Source organism: Brettanomyces nanus, chromosome 2 (genome assembly GCF_011074865.1).
Source record: "Brettanomyces nanus chromosome 2, complete sequence".
NCBI lineage: Eukaryota > Fungi > Ascomycota > Pichiomycetes > Pichiales > Pichiaceae > Brettanomyces > Brettanomyces nanus.
In genome coordinates this window covers 742,452-759,600 of record NC_052375.1, presented here as the reverse complement: position 1 = coordinate 759,600, position 17,149 = coordinate 742,452, and the positions used below count along the sequence as shown (strand labels likewise).

Here is a 17,149-nt window from a genome sequence, read left to right as displayed (position 1 = left end):
CTCTGGCGCGCGGGATCTATCGCATTATTGAAAATATTCCCTTGCGTCTGCTACCAGGTGCCAACCCACCTCGCTTCGAAAGCACCCGGACTTCCCGTAGCACTCCGTGGTCTCCGAACCTTTGCCGCGTGGCTGTACCTGCCGGGCTGCTTCCTGCCATGACAACATTTCTGGCTGCTGCTGCCCGCATTGCCTATTATGCCCATATTGGCCACATGGGTCGAACGGTTTGAGCTGCCGTCCGTCTCCGTTAATACACGTATATATAGAGATAGTTGCACCTGCTTATTTCTCCTCTATAAACCCTTTTATTCTCTTTTGTTTCCTCTTTTCCTTTTTGTTTTCTCTGTTTTGTTAAACAATTTACATTCAATTGCTAATTATTAAATAACTATTATGACTCTTGACTTCCTATCCAGAAAAACCGGTGTTATCGTCGGTGATGACGTGAAAAATCTCTTCAAGTACGCTCACGAGAAGGGTTTCGCTATCCCAGCTATTAATGTGACCTCTTCTTCCACTGCTGTCGCAGCTTTGGAAGCTGCAAGAGATGCCAACTCTCCAATTATCCTCCAAACTTCTAACGGAGGTGCCGCCTATTTCGCCGGAAAAGGTGTTTCTAACAAGGACCAGAAGGCTTCTATTGCTGGTGCCGTTGCTGCTGGTAACTACATCAGATCCATTGCTCCAACTTACGGAATCCCTGTGATCTTGCATTCTGACCATTGTGCCAAGAAGTTGCTTCAGTGGTTTGACGGTATGTTGGCTGCTGATGAGGCTTATTACAAGGAGCACGGAGAGCCTTTGTTCTCCTCTCACATGTTGGATTTGTCCGCTGAAAACGATGACTACAACATCTCTACTTGTGCCAAGTATTTCAAGAGAATGGCCAAGATGGACCAATGGCTTGAAATGGAAATCGGTATCACCGGAGGTGAGGAAGATGGTGTTGACAACGGTCACGTTCACAAATCCGCTTTGTACACTTCTTCTGAGACTGTGTTTAGCGTTTACGAAGCTCTTGCACCAATTTCTGCTAACTTCTCGATTGCCGCTGCTTTCGGTAATGTTCATGGTGTTTACAAGCCAGGTAACGTTGTTTTGCAGCCAAAGCTTTTGGGAGAGCACGAGAAGTACGCCAAGGCTAAGCTTGGCACTAAGGAAGACAAACCTTTGTTCTTGGTCTTCCACGGTGGTTCGGGTTCTACCGAACAGGAGTTCAAGACTGCCATTGACCTCGGTGTTGTCAAGGTCAATCTCGATACCGATACTCAGTACGCTTACTTGACTGGTATCAGAGATTACGTTTTAAAGTACAAGGATTACATTATGTCTCAAGTTGGTAATCCAGAGGGTGCTGACTTGCCAAACAAGAAGTACTATGATCCAAGAAACTGGGTCAGAGAAGGAGAAAAGACTATGTCTGCAAGAATTAACAAGGCTTTGATCACTTTCAACGCTGTTGGACAGCTTAATTAAGAAGTAATGAATTGAATTACGAATATTAGGACTAAATGTAGGGCCATGTAAGTAGATGTAGATGATAACAAGTTGACTTTCCTTTTGGTGGTTGCTAGTTATGGTTATCGTATTGCGGCACTTCCGGTGGTGTAAAGATGCCGATTGATCCTCGAAAAATTTTCTTCCGAGCGAATTTAAACCAAGCCAATGAAAATCATTGTTGTGAGTGGACTCAGCGTTGTTCTCTTGTTAACACAGACTTTGTTTGAACGTTTGAACCAGCATCTGCAACAACTCGCTATTATTCAAGTTTCTGCAGTTTAGCTCTCAGACTTTTCATTCTCCCGCTATTTTTTTTATTAGACATATAACAAAAAAGCAGAGGATTGTACACAGCAGCGCACTTTCATCTATATACATACATTATGACGGACCAGGTGGATACTACACCGGCTGTTAATGGCCAGCATCGCCACATTACACGCCGTGGGGGACCCAATCAGCGGTACCGGGCCGGGCCAGGTGGTGGCCAGGTCGGAGGCCAAGTTGGAGGCCAAGGCCAAGGCTCAGACTTTTCTTCTCTCAGACCAGAGCTTAAAAAGAAGTTCGAGACCCTTACGGAGTTATTCCCCGAATGGACGGTCAAAGATTTTGTGTCCATTAAAGATGAGATTTCAAATCAGGATATATCCGAGATTTCGGACGGTATATTGACAGGATCCATACATAAGTGGGCTCCTGTTGTTAGGAAGGAGGAACGAAAGAGGGAACGTGCTGAGCGTGCAGCAGCGGCAGCGGCTACTGCTGCCATTGCCGGTTCTCATATTACTGGTACTCATACCAGTGCTTTTATGAACAATGATCAGCGTCATCGTTTCCATCGGGGAGGCTTTAGTGCACCAAGGAATCGTCACCGGGAGTATACACAGGCATCACCACCAACATCAACTACTACTACAACCACGACGACAACAACAACACCAGCTTTGTCAACGGCTACTAATGGTTCATCTTCCAGAGTCACACGTACTACAGGTGGAACTATTCCTCATAGAGGATCTTCATGGGCTAGTGCATTATCTAAGCCAGAAGCCAAGGAGTTGAAGAAGGAAGAGGGAGAGGTAAAGAAGGAAGAGAAGAAGGTGGAGCTTGAAAAGGGTGTTGTCGAAGAAGCTAAAGACACTGTTACGGACTCGAAGGAAGCCAAAGAAACGTCCAGACAGCCCAAGAAATACGTTAAACAGCAGAATAAGGAAATTCCACGTCCTTCAAAGGCTAAAGCAATGACATGGGCCGATGCTCTTGCCCCCAAAAAGGTGACCAAGAAACCTGAAGCCGAAAAGAGGGTTGAAGAAGAAGTCAAGCAGGAACCGGAGGACAACATCGAGGAATCCGTCGAGGTGGCTGAAATCACTTCGCCTGTCAACTCTAGGGTTAAATCCGCCAAGCGTAAACAGCAACAGGTTGTTTTACCAATTTCTGCAGAGAAACTGGGTGCTATGGACGGAATTTCATTTGGTTCTATGAGTCTTGAGGATAAGGACGACAAGACTAGAGAAGCTGTTGCATCAGCTCCAGTGACTCCAGTTACTCCGGCTGACCAATCAGTTGTTCAACCGCTGACTCCTGCTGCTGCTCCAACAGCGGCAACTTCGCAGACAGTTACTTCAGCTGCCACCGTGAGTTCCGCGGCACCAACTCAGCAGTATCTTCTCAACCAGCAACAGCAACAGTATTTGCAACGTGCTCAGGCCGCCCAGGCCGCCCAGGTCGCCCAGGTCGCACAGGCAGCTCAGGCAGCACAACCAGCACAACCAGCACAACCAGCACAGCAGCCAATTAGCACCGTGCCAACTGCCCAGCAGGCCGAGTTTGGTGTAGCTGCATCTCCAGCGACAGCCTCTGCATTACCTAATGCTAGTTCTACAGGTAGCGTCAACCCAATGATGGGTCTACCTGCTTCATACTACCCTTACTTCAACTACTATATGCCATTCTACCAACAGCCATCAGCAGCCCCCGCTAATCAATACTATCTGAATTACCAGAATGCACAATCGCAGCAGGCATTTGGAAACGGGTTCCAGAATAAGCTGTACGGCCAATATCAACAGCAGGCCCAACAGGCCCAACAGGCACAGCAGGCACAGCAGGCACAGCAAGCACAGCAAGCACAACAGGCACAGCAGACACAGTCCCCTCAGACTGCACAGACTGTTCCAAATGGAGGAAAATCTGCTTCTTCGTCATCTCAGCATGCCCACCAGTACCCTCAGCAGGCTCAGCAGGCTCAACAGGCCCAGCAGGCCCAGCAGAGTCAGCAACAGCAACAGCAACAACAGTATCCTCAGCAGTACTCGCAATACCAGCAATATCAACAGTATCAACAGTACCAGCAGTACCAACAGCAGGCTCAGCAGGCTCAGCAGGCTCAGCAGGCCCAGCAGGTTCACGCTGAGCAGATTGGTGACCAGCAAGGACAACCACGGGCTCAACAGGCAGAGCAGGCAGAGCAGGCTCAACGGGCCCAGCAGGCTCAACTAGTTCAACAAGCACAACAAGCACAACAAGCACAACAGGCACAACAGGCACAACAGGCACAACAGGCACAACAGGGACTTACAGGAGCCAATAGAGTCAATGGAGCCAACGGTGCCAACGGTGCCAATAGTACTAATGGAGCCAATGGAGCCAATGAATATCCTTACTACCAGAGTCAGTACCAACAGTACCCTGGAGTGAATGATTACTCGGCCAACAGAGGCTGGTTCTAAGCAGAAGTCAAGAATGATGTGGCGGGAGAGGATTCCTAGGAGAACTCGGAGTTTATATATGTATGTATAGATATAGCTGCGAACCGGTGGGTTCAAGAACTCTTCCGGCAATCAATGAAGTACTTGAGTGATGAGAATTCATGCGTGATTAACGTGCATTAACTATTAACGACCATTTAATCATATTTAACGTACATTAAAAAATATTTTAATGTACACTAATCGTTTTGGCTGCGCATTTGTCTGCTTTTCGCACGCCCTCAAATTACCCGCCTCAATACGCCAATGCTAATAAAAAAATTTCTCACCTCCTTTTTCCCTTATATAAAGATACTTCACTTTAAGCTCACAGTGAAGCAAACTTAGTATAGGGCTTTTTTTTACTTAGTGTTGTTTTCTTGTTAAGAAAAAAATCCTTAGTAAATTTTTTCCCTTACTACCGATCCATATTTAAGGTAAGTACATTAGCAATATTTTTTTTCCGGCTTTACAATGATGCAATCCACGAGTGAGCATGAAAACGGTGTGTCTAGTTATTCAGAGTTGATGTAATCCGGTTGTTTTGTCAGTTTTGTACTGCTTCAACTACTGGTAATGGAGAGTCCTGACCAATTGCCTGATGCGGCAATAACGAAAGTGTGAATTTTTCCGTTCAATTGCAATTAATAGGGCTACGTTATAGTCGACATACTCTTAGTATTGACTCTTGGTGGTCAATTGTTGATTACGTGGTCTTGTTTAGCAACTTCACTTTCTTTTGTCCTCTCTCTGCCTTCTGTCCTTTGCCCTCCACTAATAATATGGTGTAAGGATGCAAAATACTATGCAACGGAAAGGAGGCCTGCGGGTTTGCGGTTCGTACAGGCCTTGGAGCTTTGGAACTTTTTCACTGCCCTGTTGCGCACTGCGTATTTGCACGCCACATTGGCAGATACGCGCTCTATTTTTTTTTGAATTTGTCAAATTGTTAAAGTCGTCCTCGGGCCGCGCACGACGCGTTCGTTTGTTTACAGCTTCTTGCGCGCCAAATTGCATTAAAGGCTTTTTCCATATGTTTCTTCCTTACTAACATCTTATTTTCATTGTAGAACCAACAAAATGGCTAGAAAAGGTACCAGAAAGAAGAAAGATCCAAACGCTCCAAAGAGATCGTTGTCTGCTTACATGTTTTTTGCTAATGAGCAGAGAGACATTGTTAGAGCAGAGAACCCCGGTATTGCCTTTGGTCAAATCGGTAAAATATTGGGAGAGAAGTGGAAGGCTCTCGATATTAAGAACAGAGGCCCTTATGAGGCCAAAGCTCTTACTGACAAGAAGAGATACGAATTGGAGAAGGCTGAATATCTCAAGACCAAGGCTGCTGCTGCTGCTGCTGCTGCCGAGTAAGCTGGCAAGCTAACGAGAAGCTGAACAAAGAGCTTTATTTTACTTTTATCTTATCTTATCTTATCTTATTTTCTTTTACTCTGTTTTGTTCTATTATGGATTGTATATTAGTGGTTGAAAGATATCCTTCCTATTTTTTTTTATTATGGTGCCATGTTCTCTATCTTTTTCTATTTATATGTGGCCTATTTGAATATCTAAGCTTGTCGACAATTTGGTAGATGCAATAAATAATGACGTAAGAGTCTGTCTCATCACTCTCTTTCCAACACTGCTACACTTTCCACGTGATATGTTTGAGGGAAGAAATCAAACCCTCTGATCGATTCTACGTGATATTTGGAACCATTTTCCGTCTCTGTTAAGAAGCTTTGAATGTCACGTGCCTGTGAATGAACATTGCATGACACATAAACTACTCTTTTCGGCAGAAATTGACTCAATTGATCCAGAAACACTTTATCGCAACCCTTTCGAGGTGGATCCAGGATTACAGATGTTTGGTCACGTGGAAAATCAATCTGATCGAAGAGTTTTTCCGCTTTACCCGCTATAAACTCACAGTTGTCAATATGATTAAGCTCAGCGTTCAGTTTGGCAAATTTGATGGACTGTGCAGATATTTCCACACCAAGGATTCTTTTCACACTCTTTGCAGACGATATAGAAAAGAGTCCCGATCCGCAATATGCATCCACCAAATAGCTGTCTCTTCCTTCACCAAAATTCAACTTTTTCTGTACATAATCGATCACTAGAGGAAGGATTGAGTTGTTGTTCTGAAAGAATTCATTGGCAAGAAATCTGAACTCGAGCCCATTCACATACTCATGAACAGTAGAGTTATGATCCGTGACGCATGTCTTTATATACGGTTGATCTTTTACAATGCAGGGAATAGTGGAAACAGTATCATCGTGATCAGTATCACGTGACCCGTTCAAATTCATTTCATCGTCTTTTGAGTCCGGCTTTGGAACAGTATCTTCTCTGAGTAAAATAGTGGCACCCTTCTTTCCGATGGAACCTTCCTGGTCGAACTTTTTACTTAATCGAGTTCTCTCATTGGCCAGACCTTTCCTAACTATGGGAGTGCCAATTATGCAATCCTCAATATCGACGACGCGAGTTTGATTCTCGTTCATCACTCTCCACTCTGGTCTTCCCTTAGCCTCGTAACCGATACTGGGAATTTTGGGAGGATCTGCTTTCATATCTAGCAGATCATAATGAGGAGTAAGCTTGGTTCTATAGCCAACAAGTAGTGGACTACCAACAGTTTGGCCTATTTTATCTTCGATTTTCTCTCTCGACCGCAACGACTCGTCCATTAAAAATCGATACGCATTTACTATGGTCCTTCTTTTCAACTGGAGCTGGGTGGAATAGTCGAGACTCTGCAACTGGCAGCCAGAACAGATGCCAAAATACTTGCAAGGGATTTGATCTTCCGCGAGTCTCAATTGAGAAGGATTGATCACGTGCAGAAGGTCAGCCTTGCAGTATCCAATCCCGTTTTCGATACGGATAAGTTGGTTAAGCTTGATTTTAACAATGTCACCAGGAATACCAAATGGAATAACGCATATAACCTTTTTATCTGGATGTGAAGGTAGTTCGACAATGGCCACACCATCGCCCTGGACGTCCATGATAAGGATTTTCACATTATCGACTACCTGATCCTTAAGTAGCCAATTCATAGTACCATCATTAACTATAAGTTGATCTTTCGAAACACCATGATTGTTATCATACTGCTTCATTAAAAGGGGAATAGTGTACTTAGTAAGAACCCCTTCTGTAGTGGTTGGGTCCGGATCGAGCCGTTGACGTTGTTTCTGCTGACGCTTCGACCCTTTGCGTCCCCTTCGGGATTTCCGTTTATGGGTAGACTCAATCTTTGGCTTTTTGGCAGTGCTAGAGTTAGAGGAGTCCAGCACGGATTCCGGAGAGACGGCAGAAGAAGTTCTTTTAACTGGAGGACCAGAGGAGGTTTGTGACGACATTGAACAAGTAAGGAACAAAAGATAACCGGGTTTAAGTAGAGTAGTTCTAGGAAATCTGAGCATGAAGAAGAGTGAAAAATTTGTACAAAGAGAGATACTTCAGGTGAAAAGTTAGGGGGTCTATCGAGGGGTCGCAGGTCGCAGGTCGATCGTTGCAGGTCGATGATATTGTGGTGTACGGATGTTACATTATTGGCTCACTTTTTTCCGTTCCGTTTTCAGTAAGATTTTCGATCCATTTGTTTCCTCGTTGTCTGTTGTTGTTTCTTTCATTCATTGCTGAATATTCGGTATGGATTGCTACTTCATCCAGCCAATCGGCTCCGGAAACACCTACAGGCTCCTCGACAGCAATGCAGATGTCAAGCCAGATGCAAATTTACAATTCAAAATCGTCATAGTGGGAGACTCAGGATGTGGAAAGACGTCACTCTTTACGTCTTATATAAGAGGATATTTTCCCACTGACTACGAGCCGACTATTTTTGAGAACCACAGGGCATTTGTTTCCAAGCAGAATACAAGTGAAGTTCTTACTGTTGATTTATGGGATACTGCCGGACAGGAGGATTATGAGAGACTTCGCCGTTTGAGTTACCAGGATGCCAATTTGATTATATTGGCGTATTCTTTATCCAGTAGAGAATCTTTGTTGAATATTCCTGAAGTTTGGGCGCCTGAAATTATCAATTTTTGCACCAATACTCCTATTTTATTGGTTGGGCTGAAGGCAGATATACCTGTACATCAGGTGGATCCTTACGATGCTTTAAAAGTGGCCAAGAATATTGGTGCTGTGGCTCATATGCAGTGTTCTGCCAAGCAGATGTTTAACGTGGAACCGTTATTTGACGTTTGCTTCAATATTGTTTACAATGGTAAAAAGCAGAATTCTTCGAGTCTGTCTCCTTCTAAAAGAGGATCTAAGAGGTTTAGTGGACATTTCAGAACTCACAGTAAGCAGAGCAGTATAACGAAGAGTTTGAATTCGATTACAGAAGGGCGAAGAAGAAAGAAACCGGTATATCAGGAGGATAGAGAAGGTGAAGAACAGCCGCAGCAACAGCAGCCACAACAGTATCAGCAGCGGCAGCAATATCAACAGCGGCAGCAGCCTCAACAGTATCAGCAGTCACAACAGTATCAGCAGCCGCAACAATATCAAGAACGGCAGCAATATCAACAGCGGCAGCAGTATCAACAGCAGCAACAACAGCAACAGCAACAACAACAGCAACGACAACAACAACAACAGCCTAGAATTGAAGGAAGAAACGGAGAACTTGAGATTGCAGAACCCAACTTTGGGTATAATAACGATTATACAGAGCAAGAAAAAAGTGGCTGTTGTATAATTGTATGAACAATATAACTAGAATTAAAATGAAATGGCATATTCCATTATTCCAAGCCAACCAAAGGAAACAAAAACTTCTGCAACACCACCATGGTGGGAATTCCTGCATAAACAATCAAACGAACAAAGATCTCTGGATCTGTTCGAGGTTTGGAAGCATATCCAACGATATGTCCCTTTTCTATATACTGTTTCTTAGCGCCGAACAACTTCATTAAAACGGGTTTTGAAACAGTTTTCCACAACACAACAGTAGAGACACCGAAGATGAGTCTAAGAATCGTCTTGACGGGTCCCAATTTCTCATAATAGAATGGAATCTCCTCTGGTCTATATCCAATTGGTGTATAAGCCTGTGCATAATTAGCCACGAGCCAATGGATTGCATCTAAACCCATTAGCACACCCATGAAAGACACAGAGTCTTCATTACAAGGACAAGCGTCAAGCGGAACGCTATGTAGGTAGACCAAAGTGTAGTAAATGAGAGTCGTAGTAACCGGAACAAGTCGTGAAGAGGTGTCTAAAACCCAATGATCCCATTGGTCACCAATTAGCCACAGTCTCAGGACGAATACGACGATTCCAACCAGAGCACCGATAGCCAAATCGATATAGCCATGCATGCCGCAGTAAATACGGCCTAGAACCATCGTTGAAAGATAGAAGACAGTAAGGAACGTCACAATATAATTGAAGAATGGGGTGTTCTCGGACCAATTGATCCATACAAGCCTTAAAATCAGAAGACACACACTGGTAGCATTGGCAGTATGACTAGAAGGACAGCCGTATTCTTGTGCCGTGTAATGACTGAGAGTGAGTCGTTTCAAAGGAGGAGAAATGGGTCTAGGAAGACATAGAAAGTCCTTAACACAACCAGTCATAAAGATTCCCCAGCCGAGGATCTGAACCGAATCTCTTAGAATATCAGTATGTCCTAACCAGGCAGGAAGGGGACACATTAGCACATAAAACATGTGAGCACCGAGGTTCGCAGAGTAAAGAAAGTAGTAATCGAGAACCTTACAGCGTAAATTCTGTTGAATGGCAGCCAAGGAAGGTGACTCGGATAGAACCAGGCGAACCAATACGTGCCGAATTCGAAACCGTATGGGGTTCATTCGAGCTTTGTAGAAGGATTCCGGCTTAAGGCCCGCATCCATATCAGATGTGTTTGCCAATTCCTTGAAATCGGGGGGTTGATCCAGTGGCATTATCGGTATTATCGATAAGGAAGATTGAGATCATTGAGAGGTACCGAGTGAAAAATCTGGGCCGGATATTTATCTCGCGAACAAGTTGAACGGTTTTACGAGCCTTATGAACGATATGAACCAAAATTACGGTACTAACGAAACTTAGTGAAATAAATACGAGTATAAACGAACTAATACGAGTAATATGAAACTTAGTGAACTCAATGGTTCTTTGGTTTCCCTTGAAATATACCATAGTGTTACCATTGCCTCCAATGGTTTTCTCAAGAATAATTGAAAAGTTCAAATACTTGTGATCTTAAAGCTCTCGCTGGTTTTCTGCTTAATGAGATTTAACAACTCGTAATTTGACAGAGAACTCAACGAAAGTTTGTCGAGAGCCTTCCCGGTGCGTGTACTACGTTCCACACCATCTCGCGGCACAGCCATACCCGTATCTCCCAAAAGCATCCGTTTTAAACACTGATTCTCCATCTCCAACGTCTTGACTTTAATTTTCATCTCCGAAATATGAGACCACATCTTTGATAGCCTCTCTGACATCTCGTGTTCTTTTAATCGGCGCTTGATCCGGAACCTGGCAGATGCTTCCGTATTCCTCTTTCTTCTTTCCAAATCACTCTTAGCGGCTCTTCTATGAGTTCTTCCGTCGATCGACGTATCTATAATATTATCTTCTTCAATTCCTTCCTCCGCCTCCCTTTGAGGATCCAAAGACACAAAGTTATTGCCAGAAAACATCTCTAAATCATCCTTCTCGTTGTTACTACTACCACTACTCACACTGGTGGCAACACTTCCCCCAAAATCAGAATCCGCCAAACTGATTCGCTCATCTGAATCTTCGTTATCCTTATCAATACCGTTTTCGCTATGCTCAGAACGTGATCTTGTCGTCATACTTTTAATTTTCATCTATCACACTTTGCTAGTCATATGACCTGAGCTGATCGTTTTTCTTACCAAGCCTCAACTCGAGCCAATGTTCTTCTTTTGTAAGGAAATCTCCTCATCTAAATACGTCTCCACACAAATGGCCCTTGTATCGTTGATTATGTAATCATCCTTTAGCCAAACCCCGATTTGGACCCGCGAGTATTCTATTCCGTAAGGGGAAACTGTGGATGCGCAGACGGATGGACAGCGTATGAGGGAGTGGATTTAGGGGTAACACTGGCGCACGATGCCAAACCCCGCAAGCTACATCTAATATTCAACGTCACTCTAAATTGATTACATAAACAATGCAAGAGCACCAATCAAACCAGCACCAGTAACACTTACAGATATTTTGTTGGCTGCCCCAGTGTAGGTCTGCACAGCAGAAGAAGCTGAAGCGGATGAGGCTGAAGCAGAGGTTGCAGCAGATGTAGCAGATATAGCGAATGTAGCAGATGTCGACTGAGCAGCAGAGGAGATTACAGCTGATGTCGACTGAGCGGCCGTACCGGCAGCATACGTAGACTGAGCAGCAGAGGAGGCTGCAGCCGATGTCGACTGAGCAGTCGTACCGGCAGCATCGGTAGTAGCAGAAACAGCACAAGTACTACCAGTAGGTTCAGTGCTAGTACTACATTCACTCAAAGCACTTGTCAAGTACTGACCATAGTCAGACCACAAGCACCAACCACAATCTAAACAATCGGGAACCAAGGCCAAAAAACTTGATCCACTAGAACACAAGCAACTGGCATCGTAGTCACCGTCAGTATTTCCATCAGGAGAGCAGTCTCTGGCCTGAATGATAGCATTACCACAATAAGAATGGCAATCATAGGAAGCATCGGCAGGTTTAGCAAAACCTAAAGCCTCGGCAATAGGATCAGCAACCGGAGAAGCATTAGTAGCAGCTAAAGTGACTAAAAGGGATATCAAAAATTGAGTAGACAACATAATAGTGAGAGACGTTTGCAAAGAACAGGTCCTGTTCAATGGCTTCGTTATACTCCCTTTTATAGCATTGTCCCTTTATATCAAAGTATATCGTGGTGCTGAACGTCCTCTTAACAAACTCGGCAGATTAAATATAAATCAAAAGCGTTGTTCTACCTTTTGCCAAGTTCAACGATCCTGATCATCCTATGTCCAATCAAATATAGATAAAAGCCGCAGACTCGAGGCATAATTTCCTTAAACGATGCAATGATTTCCCAATCCGGTAACCTTTATACGGATACGTGCTGTTTCCGAGAGTCTGGAGAATAACCGCAACAGAATAGAACCGATATATTCGGTATAGAACCGATATGTTCTGGGGTTTATTTCTGCGGTCTGGACCGGTATCCTCAATGCTGTATGCAGACACAATGATAGTCCGATATCTCATGGTCATATAGATAGCCACAAGGCACAGGACAAACCATCACCTCTGCATTCGCTTGCATTGTTCACATGCATTATATCACGTGACTTTAAATTATCATTTGCTTCCCGCATTAATGATCATGTTTTATTGACTTCTTTCCATCATTATTCTCTTATTGGAGCCACCATGTCACTTCAGGACAAGGCAAAGCAGCTAGATGAACAATTTCCAACTCATAAGGAACTATTTGCTTTCCCCACGTTTGAATCGATGGGTTTAAAGGACCCTGCGCAGAGAGCAGATTCTTCGAAGAAAACCCTGTTATCACCGGTCAATTACCTTTGTGGCAACTCACTTGGATTGATGCCCAAGTCCACCGTTGAAGCTGTGAACAACGAATTAAAGGCATGGGCAATGAGAGGTGTCGAGTCTCATTTTAGACACCCTATGGAATCAGATGGACTCACCAATTGGGTCAATATCGATCTTCCAGTGATTCCACTACTAGCTGAGATTGTCGGTGCAAAAGAGCAAGAAGTTGCCTGTATGGGAACTCTCACTATGAATTTGAACTCTTTATTATGCAGCTTCTATCAACCTACCGGTTCTAGATACAAAATTCTATTTGAGAAGCATGCCTTCCCATCGGATTACTACGCTATGTTGAACCAGGTCAAATTGCACGGCTATAACGAGGAAGCATTGATCCAATTGGCTCCTAGGAAGGGTGAATTCTTTTTGAAAACCGAGGATATCTTGGAAACTATTGAGAATGAGGGTGAATCTATTGCAGTTGTCTGCTTCTCGGGCATTCAGTACTATACGGGTCAGTATTTTGATATCGCCAGAATCACGGAAGCTGCACATGTTAAGGGATGTGTTGTTGGTTGGGATTTAGCTCATGCTGTAGGTAATGTTGACCTTCAATTACATGAGTGGAATGTGGATTTTGCAGCCTGGTGCTCCTACAAGTATCTTAATTCCGGACCTGGTGGTATTGGGGGTATCTTTGTGCATGAAAGACTCTTTCACGATCAACAATGGAAACCGCGACTAGCCGGATGGTGGGGAAACAATTCTTCTGTGCGGTTTAAGATGTTGGAACAGTTCGATCCGATACCTGGAGCTCTAGGATTTCGTCAAAGTAACCCGAGTGTCATCGATGTGGTCTCTTTACGCTCGTCTCTAGAAACTTATAAGAAATGTGGAGGAATAAAAGCTCTTCGAGAGAAATCTAAGGCACTTACCAAGTATTTGGAGACTTTACTTGAGAACTCAATATACTATAGAGATGCTGAGCATAGTTTAGATGCTAAGCCTCATTTTAACATTATTACACCTTCAAATCCAGATTCTAGAGGTGCTCAATTATCATTACTCTTTGCTCCACATTACCAAGATTCTCAGAAAAACGTGATGCAGAGTATTTTTAAGTTTTTAAATGAAAGAGGAGTTATATGTGACGATAGAAAGCCAGATGTTATTAGATTGGCGCCAGTGCCAAGCTACAATAGTTTCTCCGATTGCTACGATAGCGTAAAGCTGCTAAACGAAGCATTTGAGCAGTACGCAGATTAGGATCTGCCATCACCAGATCTCGGGGTTCAATATTCTTCCCTCATTTCGATTTCGACATCGAATCGGCCTTTGACAGCTCTCCATTACTGAATCGGGAATTGATCCACAGTTATATATAAGATAATAGAACTGCAGCAGGAAGCTGTAAGTGCTGTTGTGTGTTCAAGCTGTCATAACATCCTTACATCATCGAAATTTTTTTTTCCCACCTGACACATATCCTAACAATGCGCCCCTCACCATAATGAATGGTTGACACTCTATGATGTCAAGTCACGAGGATTATGTCAAGCCGATCAGGCTGAAAAAAATGAAAAGTGAAAAAATTTACGTTTCGTCATTGTGGCATAGCCATGTTAATCGAGATCGTTCCTAAATAGTTGAAATGTGGCTAAGTTAGTGATTTTAAAACGCAGCGCTTGCCCAAGTAGCAAGAAGCCACCATAGATACGCTAAAGGATTAATGAGCATTTGGTTCCAGTATAAAGTTTGTAGGATTTGTGTAGCTTTCATTTATATCTGTTAATGTCGTTCTGTCATACTTATTAATAATGACTTCTCCAGCGTCTGAAAAGTCCGAAGCTAGAGAAATTATTAATGAGAGGTACTCCACATATGATACTAGCAGTGGGTCGGATTCCTTACTTCCAACTTATGATTCGATAACGGAAAATTTTGAGGAAGGATTGGAAGTTCAAGGATATCATGAGGACTTGATTGGAGTTAAGGAGTATGCCAGGAATATTATTAGACATCCTGGTCGTAAAGTTGTTAATTATCTTCATTCCCTATTTCCTATTGTGGACTGGATAGCCTACTATCCTTTCAAACCAAGTTGGATTTATAGTGATTTCGTGGCCGGCTTAACGGTGGCTATTGTTTTAGTTCCCCAGGGAATGTCCTACGCTCAGTTGGCCCAATTAAGTCCAGAATATGGTCTTTATTCGTCCTTTGTAGGACTCATGATTTATGCATTTTTTGCAACCAGTAAAGATGTGTCTATTGGACCTGTGGCTGTGATGAGTTTGGAAGTTGGTAAGATTATCATCAGAGTCCAGAATAAGTACGGAGATGCTTATACCGCTTCGGAAATTGCAACCACTTTGGCTTTACTTTGTGGTGCTATTACATTGGGTATTGGCTTATTGAGGATTGGTTTCTTAATTGAGCTAATTCCTCTTCCTGCTATCTTAGCCTTCATGACTGGTTCAGCTTTCAATATTATGGTTGGTCAGATCCCTGGTCTTATGGGCTTTAATAAAGCCGTTAACACCAGGCAAGCTTCTTACAAGGTGGTGATCAACATTTTAAAGAACTTGCATAAGACTAAGGTTGATGCTGCCTTTGGATTGGTCTGTCTTTTTATTCTTTACGCTTGGAGGTATCTTGCTGCTTTGCTATACAAGCATCATCCTAAAAACAAGTTGTTCTTTTATCTACAGCATATTAGAGCTGCAGTGGTGATTATATTTGCAACACTAATATCCTACCTTATCATCAAAAGCTATCCTTCTGGTGAGAAGCCTCCATTTAGTATCATTGGAGTTATCAAATCTGGTCTTGGTGATGTCGCTTTGTTCCGTCCACCAGCTGGTTTGGCTAGAGATCTTACTTCAGAGTTGCCAGTGGCTACGATTGTGTTGGTTTTGGAGCACATTTCGATCTCCAAATCCTTCGGACGTTTGAATGACTACCAAATAAATCCAAATCAAGAGTTCATTGCTATTGGTGTCACCAACTTGATTGGAACTTTCTTCCACGCTTATCCTGCCACTGGTTCATTCTCTAGAACCGCCCTTAAGTCCAAATGTGGTGTGAGAACTCCCTTTGCTGGTATCTTTGGAGGTTCTTGCGTTCTATTGTCTATTTATTGCTTTACCTCCGCTTTCTATTACATTCCGAAGGCTGCTTTATGTGCCATTATTATTCACGCTGTTAGTGACTTGATGACTCCTTGGCGTGTTACCTGGAACCTCTTGAAAGTTAGTCCCATCGATTGTGGAATATTTGTTGTTGGCGTTTTCGTTGCTGTCTTTTCTGCTATTGAAAATGGCATTTATTTCGCCATTGCAGCAGCTGCTGCACATGTTCTCTGGAATCTCTGCATCACCAATGGAGTCTTTTTAGGTCGTATCAAGGTTACTGAAGCTGTGAATCCAATTATCCGTCGAAAGGGTCAGCCGTCTTCTAGTTCCAATGACCCTTCTTCTGTTCAAATTGTTTCTCATTACAAGTGGATTCCCTTGCCAAATTATGCTGAAAATCCAAGTAAGGTGCATATCAGGTATATTAATAACAGACTCAATGTTGAATCTCCTCCACCTGGTGTGGTGGTTTACAGACTTTCAGAGAGTTTTATATATCCCAACTGTGCCCGTCAAGCAGATACGATTTTGAATGAAATAAAAACAAAATCCAAGGACTGCCGCTTGAACCGTGAAGCAACGTGGAATAATCCAGGAGTATTGGAGGTTAAGAATCCGTTCAGGGGTAGTATAACTGCAATCAAACAGGTTGCTGGAAGAATTACGAGTAAGGCTAAAAGAGAGCAGTACCGAATAGAGCAGGAAGAAAAGGGAATAACGGATGAAACCACTCTCAGATTCAATCCAGATGATCATCGTCCGGAATTGAAAGTACTTCACTTGGATTTCTCACAGGTTTCCTCCATTGACACCACATCCATTCAAGCTTTAATTGACTTGAAGAAAGCCATAACTTTACATTCTGGCTATGATTTCGAGATCCATTTCTCTGGAATTGTCAATCCGTGGGTTATTAGAGGTTTAGTTAATGCTGGTTTTGGTGGTCAAAGCGATCAAGGGCGCACCACTTCTTCGAGTCCTCGAGAAACCGTTCCTGATGAAGAAAGTCAGCCCGATACTGATGAACCTATGTCCTTGATTGAGATCGCTAATAAGCCCCAAGCAGATGTTAATAAGAGAAGATATCTGGATGTGGGTATTGAAGAAGGAAAGTTGAAAGCCATATACGACAACAGGCATCCGCACTTCCATTTCGACATTCCATCATATTCCGAGTTTGATCTTTAACTCTGA

General features: G+C 43.3%; 10 protein-coding genes across 10 annotated transcripts; 6 read left to right on the top strand and 4 right to left on the bottom strand.

Moving 5' to 3' along the window:
* Window positions 1-396: 396 nt before the first annotated feature.
* Window positions 397-1,479, top strand: FBA1 (Fructose-bisphosphate aldolase 1; the record flags this gene model as incomplete). The annotated part of the gene is made up of 1 exon (XM_038922641.1): window positions 397-1,479. One exon carries the CDS (start codon window positions 397-399, stop codon window positions 1,477-1,479), a length of 1,083 nt encoding a protein of 360 aa, XP_038778569.1.
* A 100-nt stretch (window positions 1,480-1,579) lies between these two features.
* FOA43_002343 (uncharacterized protein) lies at window positions 1,580-4,235 on the top strand (the record flags this gene model as incomplete). Its single annotated transcript, XM_038922640.1, has 2 exons — window positions 1,580-1,588; window positions 1,899-4,235. The coding sequence occupies 2 exons, from the start codon at window positions 1,580-1,582 to the stop codon at window positions 4,233-4,235; spliced, it is 2,346 nt and encodes a 781-aa protein (XP_038778568.1).
* A 1,098-nt stretch (window positions 4,236-5,333) lies between these two features.
* NHP6 (Non-histone chromosomal protein 6) lies at window positions 5,334-5,621 on the top strand (the record flags this gene model as incomplete). The annotated part of the gene is made up of 1 exon (XM_038922639.1): window positions 5,334-5,621. The coding sequence occupies one exon, from the start codon at window positions 5,334-5,336 to the stop codon at window positions 5,619-5,621; it is 288 nt and encodes a 95-aa protein (XP_038778567.1).
* A 254-nt stretch (window positions 5,622-5,875) lies between these two features.
* On the bottom strand, window positions 5,876-7,630 carry FOA43_002341 (uncharacterized protein; the record flags this gene model as incomplete). The annotated part of the gene is made up of 1 exon (XM_038922638.1): window positions 5,876-7,630. One exon carries the CDS (start codon window positions 7,628-7,630, stop codon window positions 5,876-5,878), a length of 1,755 nt encoding a protein of 584 aa, XP_038778566.1.
* A 292-nt stretch (window positions 7,631-7,922) lies between these two features.
* FOA43_002340 (uncharacterized protein) lies at window positions 7,923-8,668 on the top strand (the record flags this gene model as incomplete). The annotated part of the gene is made up of 2 exons (XM_038922637.1): window positions 7,923-8,529; window positions 8,592-8,668. 2 exons carry the CDS (start codon window positions 7,923-7,925, stop codon window positions 8,666-8,668), a joined length of 684 nt encoding a protein of 227 aa, XP_038778565.1.
* A 363-nt stretch (window positions 8,669-9,031) lies between these two features.
* FOA43_002339 (uncharacterized protein) lies at window positions 9,032-10,204 on the bottom strand (the record flags this gene model as incomplete). The annotated part of the gene is made up of 1 exon (XM_038922636.1): window positions 9,032-10,204. One exon carries the CDS (start codon window positions 10,202-10,204, stop codon window positions 9,032-9,034), a length of 1,173 nt encoding a protein of 390 aa, XP_038778564.1.
* A 285-nt stretch (window positions 10,205-10,489) lies between these two features.
* FOA43_002338 (uncharacterized protein) lies at window positions 10,490-11,107 on the bottom strand (the record flags this gene model as incomplete). Its single annotated transcript, XM_038922635.1, has 1 exon — window positions 10,490-11,107. One exon carries the CDS (start codon window positions 11,105-11,107, stop codon window positions 10,490-10,492), a length of 618 nt encoding a protein of 205 aa, XP_038778563.1.
* Window positions 11,108-11,440: 333 nt separating this feature from the next.
* FOA43_002337 (uncharacterized protein) lies at window positions 11,441-12,100 on the bottom strand (the record flags this gene model as incomplete). The annotated part of the gene is made up of 1 exon (XM_038922634.1): window positions 11,441-12,100. The coding sequence occupies one exon, from the start codon at window positions 12,098-12,100 to the stop codon at window positions 11,441-11,443; it is 660 nt and encodes a 219-aa protein (XP_038778562.1).
* Window positions 12,101-12,698: 598 nt separating this feature from the next.
* Window positions 12,699-14,090, top strand: FOA43_002336 (uncharacterized protein; the record flags this gene model as incomplete). The annotated part of the gene is made up of 1 exon (XM_038922633.1): window positions 12,699-14,090. One exon carries the CDS (start codon window positions 12,699-12,701, stop codon window positions 14,088-14,090), a length of 1,392 nt encoding a protein of 463 aa, XP_038778561.1.
* Window positions 14,091-14,400: 310 nt separating this feature from the next.
* Window positions 14,401-17,143, top strand: FOA43_002335 (uncharacterized protein; the record flags this gene model as incomplete). The annotated part of the gene is made up of 2 exons (XM_038922632.1): window positions 14,401-14,407; window positions 14,655-17,143. The coding sequence occupies 2 exons, from the start codon at window positions 14,401-14,403 to the stop codon at window positions 17,141-17,143; spliced, it is 2,496 nt and encodes an 831-aa protein (XP_038778560.1).
* Between the last annotated feature and the right edge of the window lie 6 nt (window positions 17,144-17,149).